Source organism: Carassius carassius, chromosome 48, assembly GCF_963082965.1.
Source record: "Carassius carassius chromosome 48, fCarCar2.1, whole genome shotgun sequence".
NCBI lineage: Eukaryota > Metazoa > Chordata > Actinopteri > Cypriniformes > Cyprinidae > Carassius > Carassius carassius.
The window spans coordinates 9,274,269-9,291,903 of NC_081802.1; the positions used below are offsets into that span (position 1 = coordinate 9,274,269).

At 38.0% G+C, this 17,635-nt stretch overlaps 1 protein-coding gene across 2 annotated transcripts; it reads left to right on the forward strand.

The window, feature by feature from the left end:
• Positions 1-1,987: 1,987 nt before the first annotated feature.
• LOC132131681 (cartilage intermediate layer protein 1-like) lies at positions 1,988-14,030 on the forward strand. Of its 2 annotated transcripts, XM_059543746.1 has the most exons (10): positions 1,988-2,334; positions 7,023-7,118; positions 7,634-7,903; positions 8,022-8,204; positions 8,899-9,051; positions 9,144-9,461; positions 9,553-9,661; positions 9,748-9,905; positions 11,083-13,502; positions 13,585-14,030. In XM_059543746.1, exons 1-9 carry the CDS (start codon positions 2,271-2,273, stop codon positions 13,488-13,490), a joined length of 3,759 nt encoding a protein of 1,252 aa, XP_059399729.1. In that variant the 5' UTR covers positions 1,988-2,270; the 3' UTR covers positions 13,491-13,502; positions 13,585-14,030. The 2 variants fall into 2 exon arrangements, with proteins under 2 accessions (XP_059399729.1, XP_059399728.1); XM_059543745.1 differs by having other exon boundaries at positions 11,083-14,030.
• Positions 14,031-17,635: the final 3,605 nt, after the last annotated feature.

The following is a 17,635-nucleotide window of genomic DNA, read 5'->3' on the forward strand; positions in this document are numbered from 1 at the left end:
TTGAAGAAATACTGGATCTTGAAAACCCACGGATGTTATTATTTAGCCAAACCTTGGAAAATGTGCTCCATGAGCCAATATTTGGGAACAAGAGGTAGCTACGATATTTTTTAGACCATACAGTATATTATTTCTTCCCAGAGATTTATTCAAAAGTCAGGGAAAGACGTGGGTGATATAAAGGAATGTTTCTGTCTAAAGTAACAACAGTTACAGTGTGGACAGGAATACCGAAGCAGCGTAATGATTCATCGCTAATGCATTATAGGCCATTTCAGGACATTGTGCAAACTCATATTCATCAAAAGGTGGACATGAATTCATCTGGAGATCATATTTCTTATTCTGCCAATAAAAATTATACATTTCTGTCCACCACACTGAAGGCCAAAAAGTACGTTTATTGTCTTTAAACACCTTCACAAGGGTAAAAAGGCAAAAGAAGTCATATGCACTCAATATGGTGACAAAGGAAAATATGAAAATCTGTTTAGACTGTGAATGAATTGGGGGAAATATTTTGGTCAGTGCAAAAATACGACAATCTTTCTGACTTCGTCGAATTTTTTCTCGGACTCATTTAGTGAAATATTTGCTGTTCTTGTCAGTTCTTTCAAAACAGCTTTGTACAAATGACTAAATGTTGCACACCATCATGGACTGGTGAGTGAATGCATCTCCACGTCATGGATGTGCTGGTCATGTGTGATCCTACACAGTGGAACAGGACTGTACATGTCACATGCATGGAAATATTTACACATGGTTAAACACAATTACCTATGCTAATGAACCATTCGTTAGACTTCAGAATTTGGACTTTAACAATAAGCTTTTAGTTATGCACTCTGGTTATACAATATTCATTCTTCATCATACACAGTTGAAAATGACATTTAAAAAGGGATGCACAATATCAATACCATATTTGCTGACTTTTTTGAAGTATATTATTATCAGTCCTGTTTTTACATTTAGATTATCTTTGCTGTTAAACTCTTATACAAATTGTTCACCCAAATATGAAAATGTACACATTCTCAGATCATGAGTTTGTTTCTTCATGGGAACAGATTTGGAGAAATGTAGATTTGCATCACTTGCTCACCAGTGGATCCTCTGCAGTGAATGGGTGCCGTCAGAATGAAAGTCCAAACAGCTGATAAAAACATAATAATCCACATCTAATCCACATGACTTCAGACCAACAGTTAATGCCTTGTGAAGCTGCATGTTTGTAAGAAACAAATCCTGTGCATATATCTCTCCTGATTCAGATTAGATGACTTTTTCATTGGAGAAAGCAATATTATGGATAAAGGAGTTTATTACATGCAGGTTTTCGGTTCACAATTGATGGTTGTGTGGATTTCTGTGATGTTTTTATCAGCTGTTTGGACTCTCATTCTGACGGCACCCATTCACTGCAGAGGATCCATTGTTGAGCAGGTGATGTAATTTTTTCCATATCTGTTCTGATTAAATAAACTAATCTTTATTTTGGATGGCCTGAGGGTGAGTACATTTTTAGTTTTGGTTGAACTGTTTCTTTAAAGAAAAACATGAAACACTTCACCTTCAAACAATGTGAAATAGTTTTAGATCAGTACCAGAAATTTTAAACCTTTTGACTGTTTACAAATGCCTTTGTATGTAACAGCTGCGTCGCATTAGAGTCATTTTACTGTCTGTTGAGTCACTGAATGTTGGACGAACATTACTGCAATGCCCAACATAGTTGCATGTGAGTAAAATAAGAAAAATCCATTGTGAAATAAAAAAAAAAGAAATTAGATTTATCTGCTGTCATCACTTTTACATCTTAATTTGTGGCTGAAATGATCAAACGTGCTGGACTAAAGCATAATAAAACACAAAATGTGATTTATTGTCCTGCCAAAAACAACCAGATCTCTGGTAATCCAGGATATCTTGATTAAAAACACAAACATGATATGATATTTTTCTGATGCAGCGTTCAACTTTCTCCTACATCTGTGTGTTCTCTTTTGTCTGTTGGAATGATATAAGAACACAGATGTTAGCGCAATAGCCAATGGTGAGCAGGAGGGGGCTGGTCTGGACCACTCTCCACTCCATCCTGTCTTTTAAAACTCTGGGAAGTTCACGAAACTATCAGACTTGATTTTGAAGGACAAGGGAAACAAATTAATCGGTCAAGCCACTCAAGAACTTGCCAAACTTTTTTGGGTGTGTGTCTTTAATTTATTATTTGTTACCAACAGCTGCCCATCAGTGGCTGTGGCACTATGTGGGACTTCACAGTCGTGACTCTGGTGCTGTCTACCATCTTTGTTGTGTCTCTGGCACAAGGTAATGTAATTTAAATGATATCATAATTGTCTTAATTAGCACATGTACGGATATTATTCGTTATGCAACAGCTCGGATACAGCTGTCAGTACTTATGACTTAGAAAGAAAAAAAAACACGAGAGCTTGTTTGCTTGTGAGAGCTTTATCAACTTGCATGGCAGGAGTGATGTTTAGTAAATTACTGCTGAATTGCTTCTGTTTGCCTCATTGTGGTTAAATGATACTTTGAAAGGAAGGTTTTTACTAATTATGTAAATTCAATAATAAGAAGGTGATGAAGGTGAATTTTAACATCTGCTCCATCTGTTATTTATTGCAGTAAACAACTGCAGTATAGTGGTTGGAAAGGAAAACAGAAGTGAAAATGGCACCTTATATTGTAAATGATGAAATATCCTTTATTTAAAATAGTGAGTGTGCCACAAAGCACCATCATTTTAAACTTAAGTATTTCTCATGCTTCCCAAAAGTCTTCGCATTGGAAAAGTAAACTATGACTGTATATGAATTCATTATTTGACAGACTGACTGTCGTGAATACTGGGAAACTGCCCACCAACCCAGACTGAAATTTGGAGCAGCACCGTTTCATCCACCTCCATTACATTCACTGTCACTCCATCTCGCCTCTGGTCCACCTCAACCTCTTCCCAACATGCGTAGACAGCCGGCACGGAAAATAGCGCCCGACGTTGCCGAGCTCTAAGTCAAGGCTTTTAAAAACCTTTAGGACTAAAGTTATGTTTTAAATAACCAGATGTTGCTCAGTCATCCAGTAATGAGCTGCAAGCCAGCGCATCCTTGCCAGTTTCATCCAGGGCACGGCGAAGCCATTTTCAACGCTCCAAAGTAAATATTGCCATTCTCTAAACTGCTCCATTCAAACGATTTATTCTCCAGATGTTTCACTTTGCTCTGAAGTTCAGTTGCCCGGTACATCGATCTGTGTTGCTTTGATGTGTGAAAAAGTGGGTGGAAAGAGGGATCAAAGGTAATGTTCCAGAGGTTACACGTCTCAACTTCGCAATTTCGCTACCTGACCACTAACTGAATATTTAAAAAATTGTTTATACAATAATAATAACAAATGTAGTGTCCTTTGTCGTTGTACTGTCGCTGCCAATTTATATTTATAAAATTCAGTACTCGATTCCTGAGCTACAGTCATTTTACTCACCTTTACACCCCTTATACAGCAGGAAAAAACTAATTTTCCAGTTAAAAATGATAAACATGTTTACTCCATGAAGCAACTTGAAGACATTAATGTAAGACTTATTTTCAATACTAGTTAATACTAGCTAGAAAAAAGAGAAATGTATCCATATCCGAGGTGCTTTTATAAACAAGTCTTAGGCCTAATTATTAATATTTTATCTAGTTTCATATTGCTGTAAGTAAACAAGGACTAATTCAAGTCTTTTAAATTAGAAATCTACTCTTCTGCGGGATATTAGTGTGTTCTACATTAAAGCCGACGCTTAAAATAAACTTTCTGGATAAAACAGCTCAATGAGAAGGAAAGCCGAACCAGATCATTTTAAACACACACCAATTGGGCTGGGGTTTCATTATTATGCAGTGACAATGAAGCAGTTCAGTTTAGAATAATGGAGCACTCATGTATCCCACTTCAGAGCCTATGGAACAATCTTTGTCTCCTAATCTTCTTCTCAACCCAATCAGACAGAGCTCACCATCTTCCACTCGAGCACACCTCAGCCAGGACATGTGCCAGATGCACAAAACTACTTCCACATGTTTGCAGACGCAGGATAAACACACAGACAAAACCACTTTAGAGCTCTCATTTGCATTCATTAAAACGCGATGGGATGTGGAATGCAATTTCGAGACCACTGCCCGGGCACACTGCCTTCTTATATGAAAAGCCTCTGATTTCAAACAAATCCCTAGTTGTTACCAACTTCCTATACTGCAATAAAGCCATCACATTGTTTTTGCACTTGCGCTAATACATATAAGTATGTGGGTTAGCACTATAGCGCTTTGTCAAAGGGCTTACATAACGTGCCAAAATGATTTACCTTTCCTTTTCAGATAAACATGGGAAAAACTTTAAGAAAGTATAATGCCAGCTACATTTTGGCATGTTTTTGTGTATAACCTTTTTGGATGCTTTTATTTAGAGATAGCAGAGACCAAAAATTATTCCTGTATAAGAAGCATGTGCAGTAACGACTCTTTTATTAAAACTCAACCCTCACATGTATTTTGATTTGCTTCTGGCTTGGGTAGCAATACTCCAAATGCACATTAAAAAGGGGGAAAGTCTTATTAAAAGGCCACAGACTGTTTGCGTGAATGGATTAATTGTCTGAGAATGGCTATTGGACACCATGCAGACTTTATGAGGTGACGCTAGAAGTCCTAAAAGGGTAATGATACTGCACTTTATATTGTGGGAAAAAAAAACCCTGGCAATAAGATAGGTACAAAGTAATTGTTGTACCAAGTTTAAATTACCCTTTTGTTTGAGAGCCATCTCCCAAAATAATCTTGTCATGAGTGGTTTGTTATGAGAGGGCAGGGTGTCATTCTATGTTGGGAGGACACTGATAAAAAGAAAGGTGTATATTTTTAGATGTTGTTAACTTATAGTTTCCACTTCAAAGTAAATATGTTTTACACACCTAATCATAATAATGCCCTGTTACTGGGTGCGGATATTACAAGGTTCCACTGAGCTCATGGACACACAGTTCTTTGTCTTGGAATAAAGCAGACTAAAATATGTGATGTGGTTATTGCTAATTATATTGGTGGCCTTAGTAGGTGTTATAACACAGCGCACACTGGAGTTATGTTGTGTGCCGCTTTAAATTCTCAAGCTTTTTAAAGTTGGGTGGATTCTGATTGGCTGTCAATGTTTATATGTCCCATCATCTGGAAAAAAAAAATTCTGAATGTGATTCCAATTAGAACAAATTAGTTATGGATATTACTATACTTATTGTCCTTGGTGTGAACAACCTTTTACCGTCATGGCAGAGCACCAGTTTGAAGAGAATCTAGCTAGCTACCTGGATAATAAGTATATGGTGCTAACAAATAAAATTTACTTTATTGCCCCCTTGAGTACGGAGGGTGGTCATTAACACCAAAATGCATGTAAATATCTACAATGGCATTGCACGCCTGCCTTAATAATTATTTTTGATAATTTATCAGTTAAAACTAATAAAACAAATCTTAAAACAATGTTTAAAAAAAGATAAAAAAAGATTTACAAAAAATTTTGTATCTGCATTTGTGCAGTTCCATAGTGTTTCTGGCCTTATTCTTGGCATAGTAGTGATGAATTGCATGTGAAATGTGAAGGTCTACACTTAAAGTAATGATCTCCAGGTATAAATTGCCATCTAAAGACATTTCTTTGTTATTTATAAAATAAAAAAAAAATAAAAATCACTAAAGGAGGAAACTTCATGGCCAGTAAAAACAAAGTGGCACAGTAACCAAAAACTAAGTATGGTTTTTAGAAAACAGGCCTCCAAACTACTGAGGATAACAGTATAACTGAAAAAATGACATCTCATATTCCACAACCATCTATACTTTGGGAATGACCCTCTTTCAGGTGAACCTACATTGTAAATGAATGCAGTATAGAAGAGGGATATAATAACAGTAATGGTGGCTTGGAGTAAGTCCTGAAGAGCTTCTATGGTGACTGACATATCTGCCGCAAATAAGCGCTTCAATGTGTGAGCGTTGAGTAATGCCAGTAACAATTCTCTGTCAAGAAACTGTGCTGTTTCTACTTGAGGATGTTAGGCTTGGCTACATCTGTGGGACACGTCACTTTTGAAAAAAAAAAACTAATGACATTGGTGAATGAATCCCTCAGTCTGTGGTTTCCTTATCACAGCACATTATAACTAAGCTCTGGAAAGTGGTTTAGCGATTTACCTTATGCAAGCAGGACAATTCGCACAAACAACTGGAGGCCCACTGTCCTCGGTCTTGGATGTGGGAGTGCATCTTCTGGTAATGTCTCATCTAGAAAGCATGAGACACCATGTGTTTGTTCCCATTACTCTATCTTCTCCTTTGGGGCCCTGGCTAGTAAGTGTCTCCAGATTAGTTTGAGAATTGATGTAGGGGATCAGGCCATCATGCATGCTTCACTTCCTTATGTGTGCAGCATCTCCTGATGTGACCAGACGGAATGGAAAAAAGATACAGTGAAGAAATGGACCAAATGTGTCCTCCTCAGGCCAATTATGAGATCAGATAGCAGGTGCTAAATCAAAACTGGTTGGACATGGTTCAGAAGGGCCATAGACGCCAATTGATGAAAGTAGTCGATAAAAGAAGGCCACTTGGACACTTGTGGTACCAATGCGCAAAAAAGTCAGTACTTAAATATTGAATGTCTTTTGCACACATCACATTTGCCACAAAGTCAAGCAGGATTTTCCGATCACATTCACAGACGTGTCTGCAAGCTAAGGAACATGCAAGGAATAAGTTGTTCTGATCTATTACATTGTAAATTATATTGCACTGTCATAGATCAAACTAATTTTGTGTCCAACTTTTTAAGACCAAATTTAGTTAGTCCCTGAGGAGGTCAGTGTTTCTGCAAGGTTTAGTTACAGCCAACATTTCTGTGGGAGCACCTTTGTTGAGTGCGCCGTAATAAACTTTGCATTCCCACAGGACCCATCTGGGACAGCTCACATCTTCGGAGGTTGAACAAAACAGACAGGAACAGAAAGCTGGCTTACAACAGCCTAGTGGAGCCACAGACCACAGGTAGTTATGGATAACTTAACATGATCTCTTTATGAAATCAACTTATTTGTGGTGTCCTACTTGGTCCAAACCGCAATGTGGACCTCTGTGTTGCTAAAAAATGTGATGTAATGATTTCTAGAGTCATCTGTCTTCATTAAATGTGAACTGCAATGCTGAAACAATAAGAAATCGACTAATAGACGTGTAAATGCATTTACATGTTCCTAATTGGAGCAAGATAATAAGTTGTCTCTTAGACAATTCAGACATCTCTCTTTGCCTTAAATAATGCCATTCAGTTCACACCTCCAGTGGGATTGCTTGATATAAAGCAACAAGCACTTTTGTAGGACATGGACTGTATTCTGTTTATGTGATGTAAAAAGCTGGACTAATCTTTTGGCGTAAACCCAGCAAAATGGGCAGACATTTGACGTAATCAAGAAACTCTTGATCTCCTTCTTTAGGTCACTGGCAAGAGCATACTGTTCTTGTTAAACATTTTACTCTGATCTTTGTTTTGTGTAACCCAGGCATAACCGAGTGGACATCCTGGTTCAATATCGACCATCCAGGAGGAAACGGTGACTACGAGAGGTTAGAAGCCATTCGCTTCTACTACCGGGAAAGGGTCTGCTCACGACCTGCAGCCATCGAGGCCCGTACCACGGACTGGGTTGAAGCTGCGGATACAGGGGAGGTGGTCCATACCAGTCTGGAGAAGGGCTTCTGGTGCATCAATAAGGAGCAGCCATTTGGTCGCAGCTGCTCCAACTACCATGTGCGATTCCAGTGTCCACCAGGTACAATTAGTCAAGAGACAATCCATCAAAGTACAGAAGTATATTCCATATGGAGGATTTTACCACATGCATTTTAACATATAAGCGTGCTAGAGTCTTCTTTGTTTTGTTTCTTAAGTCCACTCATACTGGACCGACTGGAGTGAATGGATGCCTTGCTCTGCCACCGCCTGTAACGATGTTGGCATCCAAGTCCGTCAGAGGAAATGCATGAGCACGCAACCTCTTCCACTGCTTCTTTCACCCGTCTGTGTGGGACCTCACATCGAACGGAGGGAGTGTTCAACACCACCATGTGAAGGTATATAAGGAACAAAGGAGATTTGGAGACAATATTTACATTTTTACTGATATAATATGCATTTCCTAGTGTTCACTGTCTGATTTAACTAGCGCCTTTCCTAAAAACCACTTACATCAAACATAAAAGTTTTTAGTTGGTTTGAGATAGCAGTAAAATGACTTAGCTAGGTGACTGACTGGACCAAAGAACACTTATGATGGTTTAAACTTTTTTTTTCAGCAGCAAAACAACAGATTTTTTGAGAGCATTGAGCTGTCACAAATTCATTGTATGCACTTTATATCAGATGGTCCAAATATTTGTTTTTGTCACATTTCCTTTTTAGGATTTAGGCTTATTTTCCACTCATGACTCTAAAGAGCGATCACATCCTGCTGACAATTACATAACACATGTGGTGCCCAATTAGCTGGCTAAACCCAAAGCTTTGTTGTCTTTGATCATAAAATCAATGTAATCACACTGACAAAGATGTCAGAATGCAGTCTGACATTTTTGTACACACATATATATAAGCATATATTTATAAGCATATATTAGAATAGTAAAATACCACAAACAAAGAGGATTGTTTTTTCATTTGTTGGATCCCCAGCTTTTTTTTTTTTTATTAAAAAATAATTTTCTGAAAACTTGCCATAGTGTTGATTGTTAATTAACCTCTATTTCCTCCCAAATCTTGCCCAAACAGCTATGTGGAGCCAATGGGGTTCATGGAGTGCTTGCTCAGTTACTTGTGGGAAGGGTCGCAGGACAAGGCGTAGGACATGTCACAGATCTTCTACTAAGATTCAGTGCACAGGACGACCTGTGGAGGTTCAAAAGTGTGGAAATCCATGTCCAGGTACTGTTAATTACAAAACACACAATCTCTGAAAACCCATAATTTTTTTACACATAACAGTGAAATCAAAACCCCTGTTTTATTTTTTACAGTGGCATGCAAAAGTGTCTGTCCTGGGGGACATCCCAGTAAGGACTGCAGCTACTGTATCTGTGATGGACAAACACTATATGGGGAGGTCTTCAGTGTTACAGGCGTCCCAGTGCCAAACGCCACAGTGGCTCTGGCTAGCCAAGCCAAGGTCGTTCGTGCCCACACTGATGCCAAGGGTCAGTTCAAGATTGATGGACTGTGCACCACCCCACAGACCCGAGTGGTCATAATAAAGGACAAATTTGCACCTGTTACTCTCCCTGTTTCCAACAATAGCACTGATGAACTCAGGGTACGGGCCATCTTACGATCCTCAGGTAAGGAAAAAAAAGGAAACATTGGATATGGATTTTCACAGATTGATAATGCATTGTTACATTGCTGGTTTCTCCATTTTATGTCTTACAGAAAAGCCATATATTGAGAAGCACCCAGAAGACAAAGTGCGTTACGAGGGACAACGTGCAACCCTTTGCTGTAGAGCAACAGGATCACCAAAACCAGACAAATATTACTGGTAAAATACGATTAAGTTTCTATATAGGTTTTCTGACAAATGTGTTAATCTTTTAGTCACAAAAAATTTATTTGTTTGATTCAAAGGTACCAAAATGGAACCTTACTGAATCGCACAGTATACAAATACGACGAAGATTTGATATTGCGGGACCTGAAACCAGAGCATTCAGGGCAATATCACTGCAAAGCAACTAGTCTGACAGGCAGCATCAAGTCTGCTTCAGCCGTCCTCACTGTTTTCAGTAAGTGCAAAACCATTTTACTGGTGACCTGGGATCATTATAGTATTTTTGCAAAATATCCCTAAAGAAGAAAAATAACCCCATTAAATATTGAGGTTTTCAGTGAAATATTAAAGTCTACAATGTCTATAGTGATATGTGCAGTACAATATTTTATTATGTTTAAGTTGGTAGAAATTACCACCTTCTAAACAAGGAATGACTGGCAAAAAGTTGTGGTGGGCAGACTAAAATCTTTAAATCCCACCCACTCTCCATATTAAAGTGAAATCCAAGCTTGTCAATAAATCCCTTTTTTATCCTCAGACAAGTATGCATTTCCACATTTGCACACATTGTGAAAATTACCATTATGCTTGTTATCCAAGATATAGATTGTGAGAAATAGTCTGCCGAAACATGTGTTGAAGCAATCAGACCTAGACCTTTTCTGAGGGATCTCTTTGCTTCTTAATCGTTTTGGCATATGAAATGTGTTTTGCTGAATGAAACACTAACACCTGTAACAGCAGGGTTCTTAATGGAAGATGATTAAAGTTTTTTGTATTCACTCTTGCATTTAAACAACAGCTACAGAAGAAAAGTTTTCCATACATTACATTTCATCAACCTCAAATAAGATTACATGGTTGCTCTCTCCAATAAGTGTCATTTTAAAGGAAACACAGGGCTCTCATGAATAAATGAGCAGCATTTACTGTAGAGCGGTAATGTGACAATAATGACTGCAGTCATTAATATGGTGACACAATGAGATCATAACTTTTAATCCGAACCAGTCATTTAGCAAATCATCAGGCTTCCAAGTTCAGTGACCCAGTTTTATTTGTTCACAGTGAAATATATATTTCTAAATCACTTTTCAAGTCAGAAATGCAATAGTAAGACATCTTTATAACAATATAAAAAGATAAATACAGAATTTTGTAGCATTTTCTTTTTCTTTGTTTCAAGCATAAATCGAACAAAGTTTAGTAAGTTTTATGCTTTAAAAAGAAGAAGAAAAATGCCAGTGGGATATAAAAATAATGAAACCTTTTCTCTGAAATTGAGTTTTACTTTCTAGTAAATTGAATATTTGACTGAAAATCAAGAACATAATTTTTTTGCAGTTTACATAAAAATTCTCTATTCTTTGAAAATATAGCACACTTATCTCATATTTTGTATTTCACAGCTAAAGGAACACCAGCATGCAACTCAACACCTGATTATCACCTGATCAAACTGCCATTAGACTGCAGGCAGCCTGAAACAGACTCCAAGTTTTACAATGCAGGTCGCTGTCCACACAACAAATGCCCTGGGGCGCTGGACTTTGACATGCGCTGCAGGGATGGATCTGGCTTCTGCTGTGGGGTCAAGCAAATGGACGCTAGAGAGATCAACTGTGGCCGTTACACCCTGCCTATCAAGGTAGTGAGTGAGTGTGGCTGCCAGACTTGTGTGGAGCCCAAGGTTCTTGTACGGGGGAGAGTGGTGTCAGCAGACAATGATGAACCCCTGCGATTTGGACACATTTACATAGGGAAAGAACGGATTGGTACCACAGGATATCAGGGTGGGTTCACAATCCAGGTTTCTCCGGATACACAGCGATTTGTGGTAAACTTTGTGGACCCCTCTCAGAAGTTCATTGACACAATCAAGGTTTTTATCTTTGACAAGAGAGGAGGTGCTGTATATCATGATGTAAAAGTGATGAGAAAGCAGGAACCTATTGATATCAACGCTGCAGAAAGCAATACCATTTACCTAGGTGAAATGAAAGATGAGGACCCCATCGGTCAACTGGTAATACCTCCAAACTCTTTCCATAAACACACAGGGGAAGTTTACGAAGGGACTGTTAAGGCCAGCGTCACGTTCCTCGACCCGCGCAACATTACCATGGCTGCTGCCGCTCCTGGTGATCTCAACTTTGTAGACAATGAAGGAGACATGCTACCTCTCAGGACATATGGAATGTTTTCAGTAGATTTCAGAGATGAGGCAAACCAGGAGGTTCTAGGAGCCGGTGCAGTTCAGGTTCTCCTTGATACGGAGCATGTAAAAATGCAGGAGCACATCCCTACAATGAAACTCTGGTCCCTGAATCCCGATACAGGCATTTGGGAGGAGGAGAGTAACTTTAAACCCACACAAAACACCATTGCTGGCAGTGGGAGAAACAAACGAGAAGAGCGCACCTTCCTTATAGGAAATATGGAAATCAGGGAGCGTAGGTTGTTCAATCTTGATGTACCTGAGAATCGCCGCTGCTATGTCAAAGTGAGGGCATACATGAGCGACAAGTTCCTGCCCAATGAGCAACTAGAAGGTGTGGTAATAAACTTGATAAACCTGGAGCCTAAGCCCGGCTACTCGTCAAATCCAAGGGCTTGGGGACGCTTCGACAGTGTGATAACAGGACCAAATGGTGCTTGTCTTCCAGCTTTCTGTGATGCTCAGAGGCCTGATGCATATACTGCTTACGTCACAGCTATAATGGGAGGTGAGGAACTGGAAGCAGCCCCCTCAATGCCAAAAATGAACCCAAACATTATTGGTGTTTCTCAGCCATACTTAGGGAAGTTAGATTACCAGCGCTCAGATCATGAGGATCCAGCACTTAAGAAAACAGCTCTCCGAATCAACCTAGCTAAACCAAACCCTAACAATTTTGATGAAACAAATGGACCAATCTATCCCTATCAGAGATTAATTGCATGTGAAAATGCACCTGTTGATGCCAACCACTTTCGTTTTTTCCGTGTCGAAAAAGATAAATATGAGTACAATGTAGTACCCTTTCAGGAGAGTGACCTCACATCTTGGACTAGAGACTATCTTTCCTGGTGGCCAAATCCACAAGAGTTCAGAGCTTGTTACATCAAAGTTAAGATTCATGGAGCTACAGAAATCATAGTAAGGTCAAGAAACCTTGGTGGCACTCATCCTCAGACAAGAGGTCAGTTGTATGGCATTAGAGACATTCGTAGCACCCGTGACATAAACCATCCTAACACCTCTGCTGCTTGTCTTGAGTTCAAGTGCAGCGGGATGCTCTTTGATCAAGGTACTGTAGACAGGTCACTCATTTCTGTCATCCCACAAGGTAACTGCCGTCGCATAGGCATCAACGGTCTCCTACAAGAGTATCTGATAAAGCATCCTCCTGTTCTTCAGAAGAATGAGTCTCATGCATTCAATATGTTAGCTCCTGTTGACCCACTTGGACACAATTATGGAATATACACCGTCACAGACCAGAACCCACGCGTTGCCAAAGAGATTGCCATTGGCCGCTGCTTCGATGGAACTTCAGATGGTTTTTCCAGGGAGATGAAGTCAGATTCTGGAGTGGCACTGACATTCAGCTGCCCTAAAAGAACTGTGAATCGTGAGAGCTTATTCCAGCGCTTGCAAACAAATCCTGGCCTAACACTAACACAGATGGCACGGGAGATGAGGGAGTCCCAGGGATTGCAAGTCAGAAGAGGGTCAACTCAAATGGTGGCCTACCCCTTTGGACAACAGGGCAGGAGCCAGAACCGCAGAGCCACAAACACTAACAGAAGGAGATCTGCACAACCAAGACAGTAGATGCTTTTTTAGGTGAGTTCTCAGAGCACACCTTTAAAAAAATAATTTCAAGATGTTGATGAAAATCAAGTGCATGCTTTCCATTCTAATGCAGGACTTTTGGGTTGAAGAAAGCGAAGAAAAAGACTCAAAAAATTTGCTATGGAAATCCCAAACTTGGCCAGCCGGGTGATAATGGATGCTCTGTCCTAATGAAGCAAAATCCTTACATGATTTATCCGAACACATTTAAACTCTTTCTACTTGTGTATGGAAAACTGTCCTCTCATACTTCCTCAAAGTTTACTTCATTAAGACATTTGTTTTATGATTAGGCCACATACTCTACAAGTCCGATACAGACTGATTTCATTTATTTATTTCAAACTCAAAACTTGCTTATGTTGAGCGTCCTACTTTTAGATCTGTAGTTATTGACTTATTTTCTCTAATTGATCAATGTCTTCCATTGATGACAGGCTAAATTGGCGAGACAAGTCTGTATGGGTTGAAGTCAAGTGTGACAGCTGCTAATCCTTTCATCAACAACATATTCTAATCCATTGGTCTCAAACTCAATTCCTGGAGGGCCACAGCTCTGCACAGTTTTGCTCCAACCCTAATCAAACACTCCTGATCCAGCTAATCAAGGTTTTCAGGATTACTAGAAACTTCCAAGCAGGTGTGATTTGGAGCTGGTTGGAGCTAAACTCTGCAGAGCTGTGGCCCTCCAGGAATTGAGTTTGAGACCACTGTTCTAATCTGTTGAATGCAATGAACCAGACCTAAGGCAGCAAAGATGTTCGTTTTGTCTCGCCTCCTTTTACTATTGGTCTGACCAAAGCACAACTGACCCCAGCCAAGAATAGCTTCCCTTAGCACAACAGATCGCCAAGGTCGAATAAACAAACCTGTGGTCAGACAAAGAATAATATAATGGCCTTAGCTCCAAACACAAATTAGTTTTTTTTAAATGCCCTCTTCATCCATATCACCATATGGCTGGCCAAATTAAACTTTTCTTTTCATATGAATTCCAACTAATACAGTACATCTCAGTGTATGATATCTAGATCTTAGTGTAAACTGTAATTTGTTTCATTTCTGTTTGTCTCCTAAAGTGCAATATTGTGTTCCAATAATGACTTGAGAGTACTGCAAAAAAAACATCCTATGTTATGAGCCAATCAACCATAGGTCTGTTAAAATGTTGGGCTATTCCCTCAGTAATTGCATATCTGAATTTCAAATTACAAATGTGTGATTTCAACAATTAATGGACCATAAAAACACCATATGGACCTGCATGAGCTGGACAACTGTGTTATTGTAGGTAAATTTTGTAGGTAGCATTACTAAAATAATTTCATTATGGTAATTCTGATTTAATTTTCTAATCCCTTATGCTTTTACTGTTCTGTGTTGGTTCAAAGCAGAATGTTAATTTAGTTGAGGTATTACAGTGCATGCTTTAATAGATGATGCAAAAGTTTTATTTTGTCTGTGTATCCAAAGATGTACAGCTGGCTCAATGCAGGTAGAATATAAACAATATTCTAAAATCAAATCTTCAAAGAAACAAAAATATACCTAAAAAAAATAACAAATTTGTTAATTGGAAAAATCAGTAAGAATCAGTAAAAATCAAATAAAAGTGAGATTAACTGAATAAATAATGAAACAGAGAAATTTACACTGTAATATTTTGGCAAAATTTTTTCTAAAATTGCAGTTGAACATAGTTCGCAAAAAGTTTCTGAGCTAAGACTCATAACAGACCAACAGTAATCAGACATTAACAGGACATTTCTTCCCAGTCATAGAATCATGAGGAAATAAGATATATAACTCTAAAACATTTTTTTAAAAACTGTAAAACACATTGCTGTATGCCAAGGACACACTTAAAATGACTGAAAAACATTTTTCTTCTGTCTCAGACAGTCTCACCTGTAAGTGATGTTAAGTCGTACATTTGTAACTTTTGTAATTTTGTAATATATCCAGTTAAAGGAACCTTGGTCTTATAGCGTATCTATACTGTAAATTTCTATTTCAAAGACAAGATGGAGTTTTGGATGAATATGGTGCTAAAAAAATAGTTGGTCTCCAGTTAGCTTTCAAAAGTGTTTGTCCTCGCTTCAACTGTCTGGCTGGTCTTAGGAGACTTTTCCAGGAATATCCTCTGGCAAAATGTGCTTTGATAACTCTACCACTACACTACAAAATGAGAGTTGAATAGTTGCCTTTGCAACCTTGGAAATCTCTTTTCATGCTTGCTTCACAAACATTTCACATACAACAAATCCTGAAAATCTATGCAAATCATATTGTAACTTATACTGCATGAAATTTCCCATCTTGCAATCTCAAAAGCCAGTTTTATGTGTAAATTGTGGATTACAATTTCTGTCAATTTTACAAGAATGTAAATAAAGATCTCTTGTAAACGTTCTGTTGTCACTGTTTTTATTCCATCAAACTTAAATAATAAAAGATGTACACAAAAAAAACAGGCATGCAACACAGGTTTTATCACACATAATTCTTTTGAAATAATAATTAATAATAAAATTTAAAAAAAAAAATGCAATAACCCACCATTATAAGTGATATTTAGCTTTTTTAATCATTAGTAATTACAAAATTACTGTCCATGTTATCCAAACAAATATTTAAGCATTGCATGGCATACATTATATATTTTTTGCATTAACTTATTTAATCAAGGTAGGATAATCTCACTAATACTGATGAAGATTAAATGGGAAGATTGTTCAAATTAAGAATAAATGTTTATTTGTTTATTCATTTTATATATATAAAAAAAAGACATAATGGAACATAATGGTCGACCAAGTAATTAATTAAATTCTCAAAAGTCACATTTTCCCTGTAGTGAAAGTCAGGGCTGGATCTAGGAAGGTAAAATTATGGAAAGTTTCAACCGCAAACATTCATTACGGCCCTAGAGAGAGAAACCCATTACCGTCCTTAATGATCATGAATCTAAAACTATGACTAATTAAACAGCTGAAATATACAGCTTGACTAAATGAACTGTCTGCGACAACATTTTCCCTAAGTTCAAACAATGTTATAATAAACATATAAATGCATATAAATTTAGCCAACTGTCATTTTAAGATATTCATTACAATTCAAATAAAATCATAAAATATCTCATTTAAATGTCATACAACAATGTTAACTTTGTCATTTGAAGCAATTTGCATACAACATTATAGAACAATTTATATTTAATTTGAAGTGTGTATATACAAATTGTCACAAATGTTAACAACTGCTGCACTGGGAACAGGAAAGTTTATTTAACTATAATTCTGCATCTTTTTCAAATATTAGAAGGTCCAAGCAGATGTTTTAGTTTGAGGGAACTAAACATTGCCGTAACCAAGAACTTCAGTTCTCCTTGACCTGGCCGAAAGGTTGTAACGAGAGCTCACTTCCGTCCTCCAATTTCACTTAATAAACTTATTGCTAAGAAAGAAAAGAGAAAACTTTACATTTTGACAAAGGAATAAAACTAAGCATGCCTGCAATGCATCTGACTCTCTATTTCTGCTTAGACAGCTAGCTGTAAAAGCCAACAGGCTTATATCAAAGGTTCTTTGATATACGAGCAGCATGGTGGATGTTCACCGGTGGTAGGAATAGTGTCTAATTACTGAACATTTCAAGGTGTTGAACCCCCCCAGGATGGCTGTCGTAATTATGGATTGTTTTACAGAGTCTTTGCCCGAGCTTGAGAGAACACATTTCATCTGTTTATTAAAAAAGCAGATGTTTGGCTAAATTGAAACGTGCCAAAATGAGGGCAGTTTAATTCCGACACTTTCCAAATGTCTGTCTGTTTGGCAGCACCTACTTCTGTATGATTCTATTGATGTGCAATCCATCATGCGTGAGATAATGTTTGGTGCCACACTGAGTTAAAGTGACGGCACAACAAATGTGGTTTTAATACGTTTTTCAAGGACGCTGAATAACTGGCTATAACTTAACTTGTTCATCTGGCTGTCTACTGCCCCTTTACTGCTGAGTAATGAAATCTGGTGTATACACTGATCTTTTAGGAGGAACATTCAGGCATCTCACTGATTAAAGAGAATGCTACTTTTATTGGAGATTCATGTAAGATGATA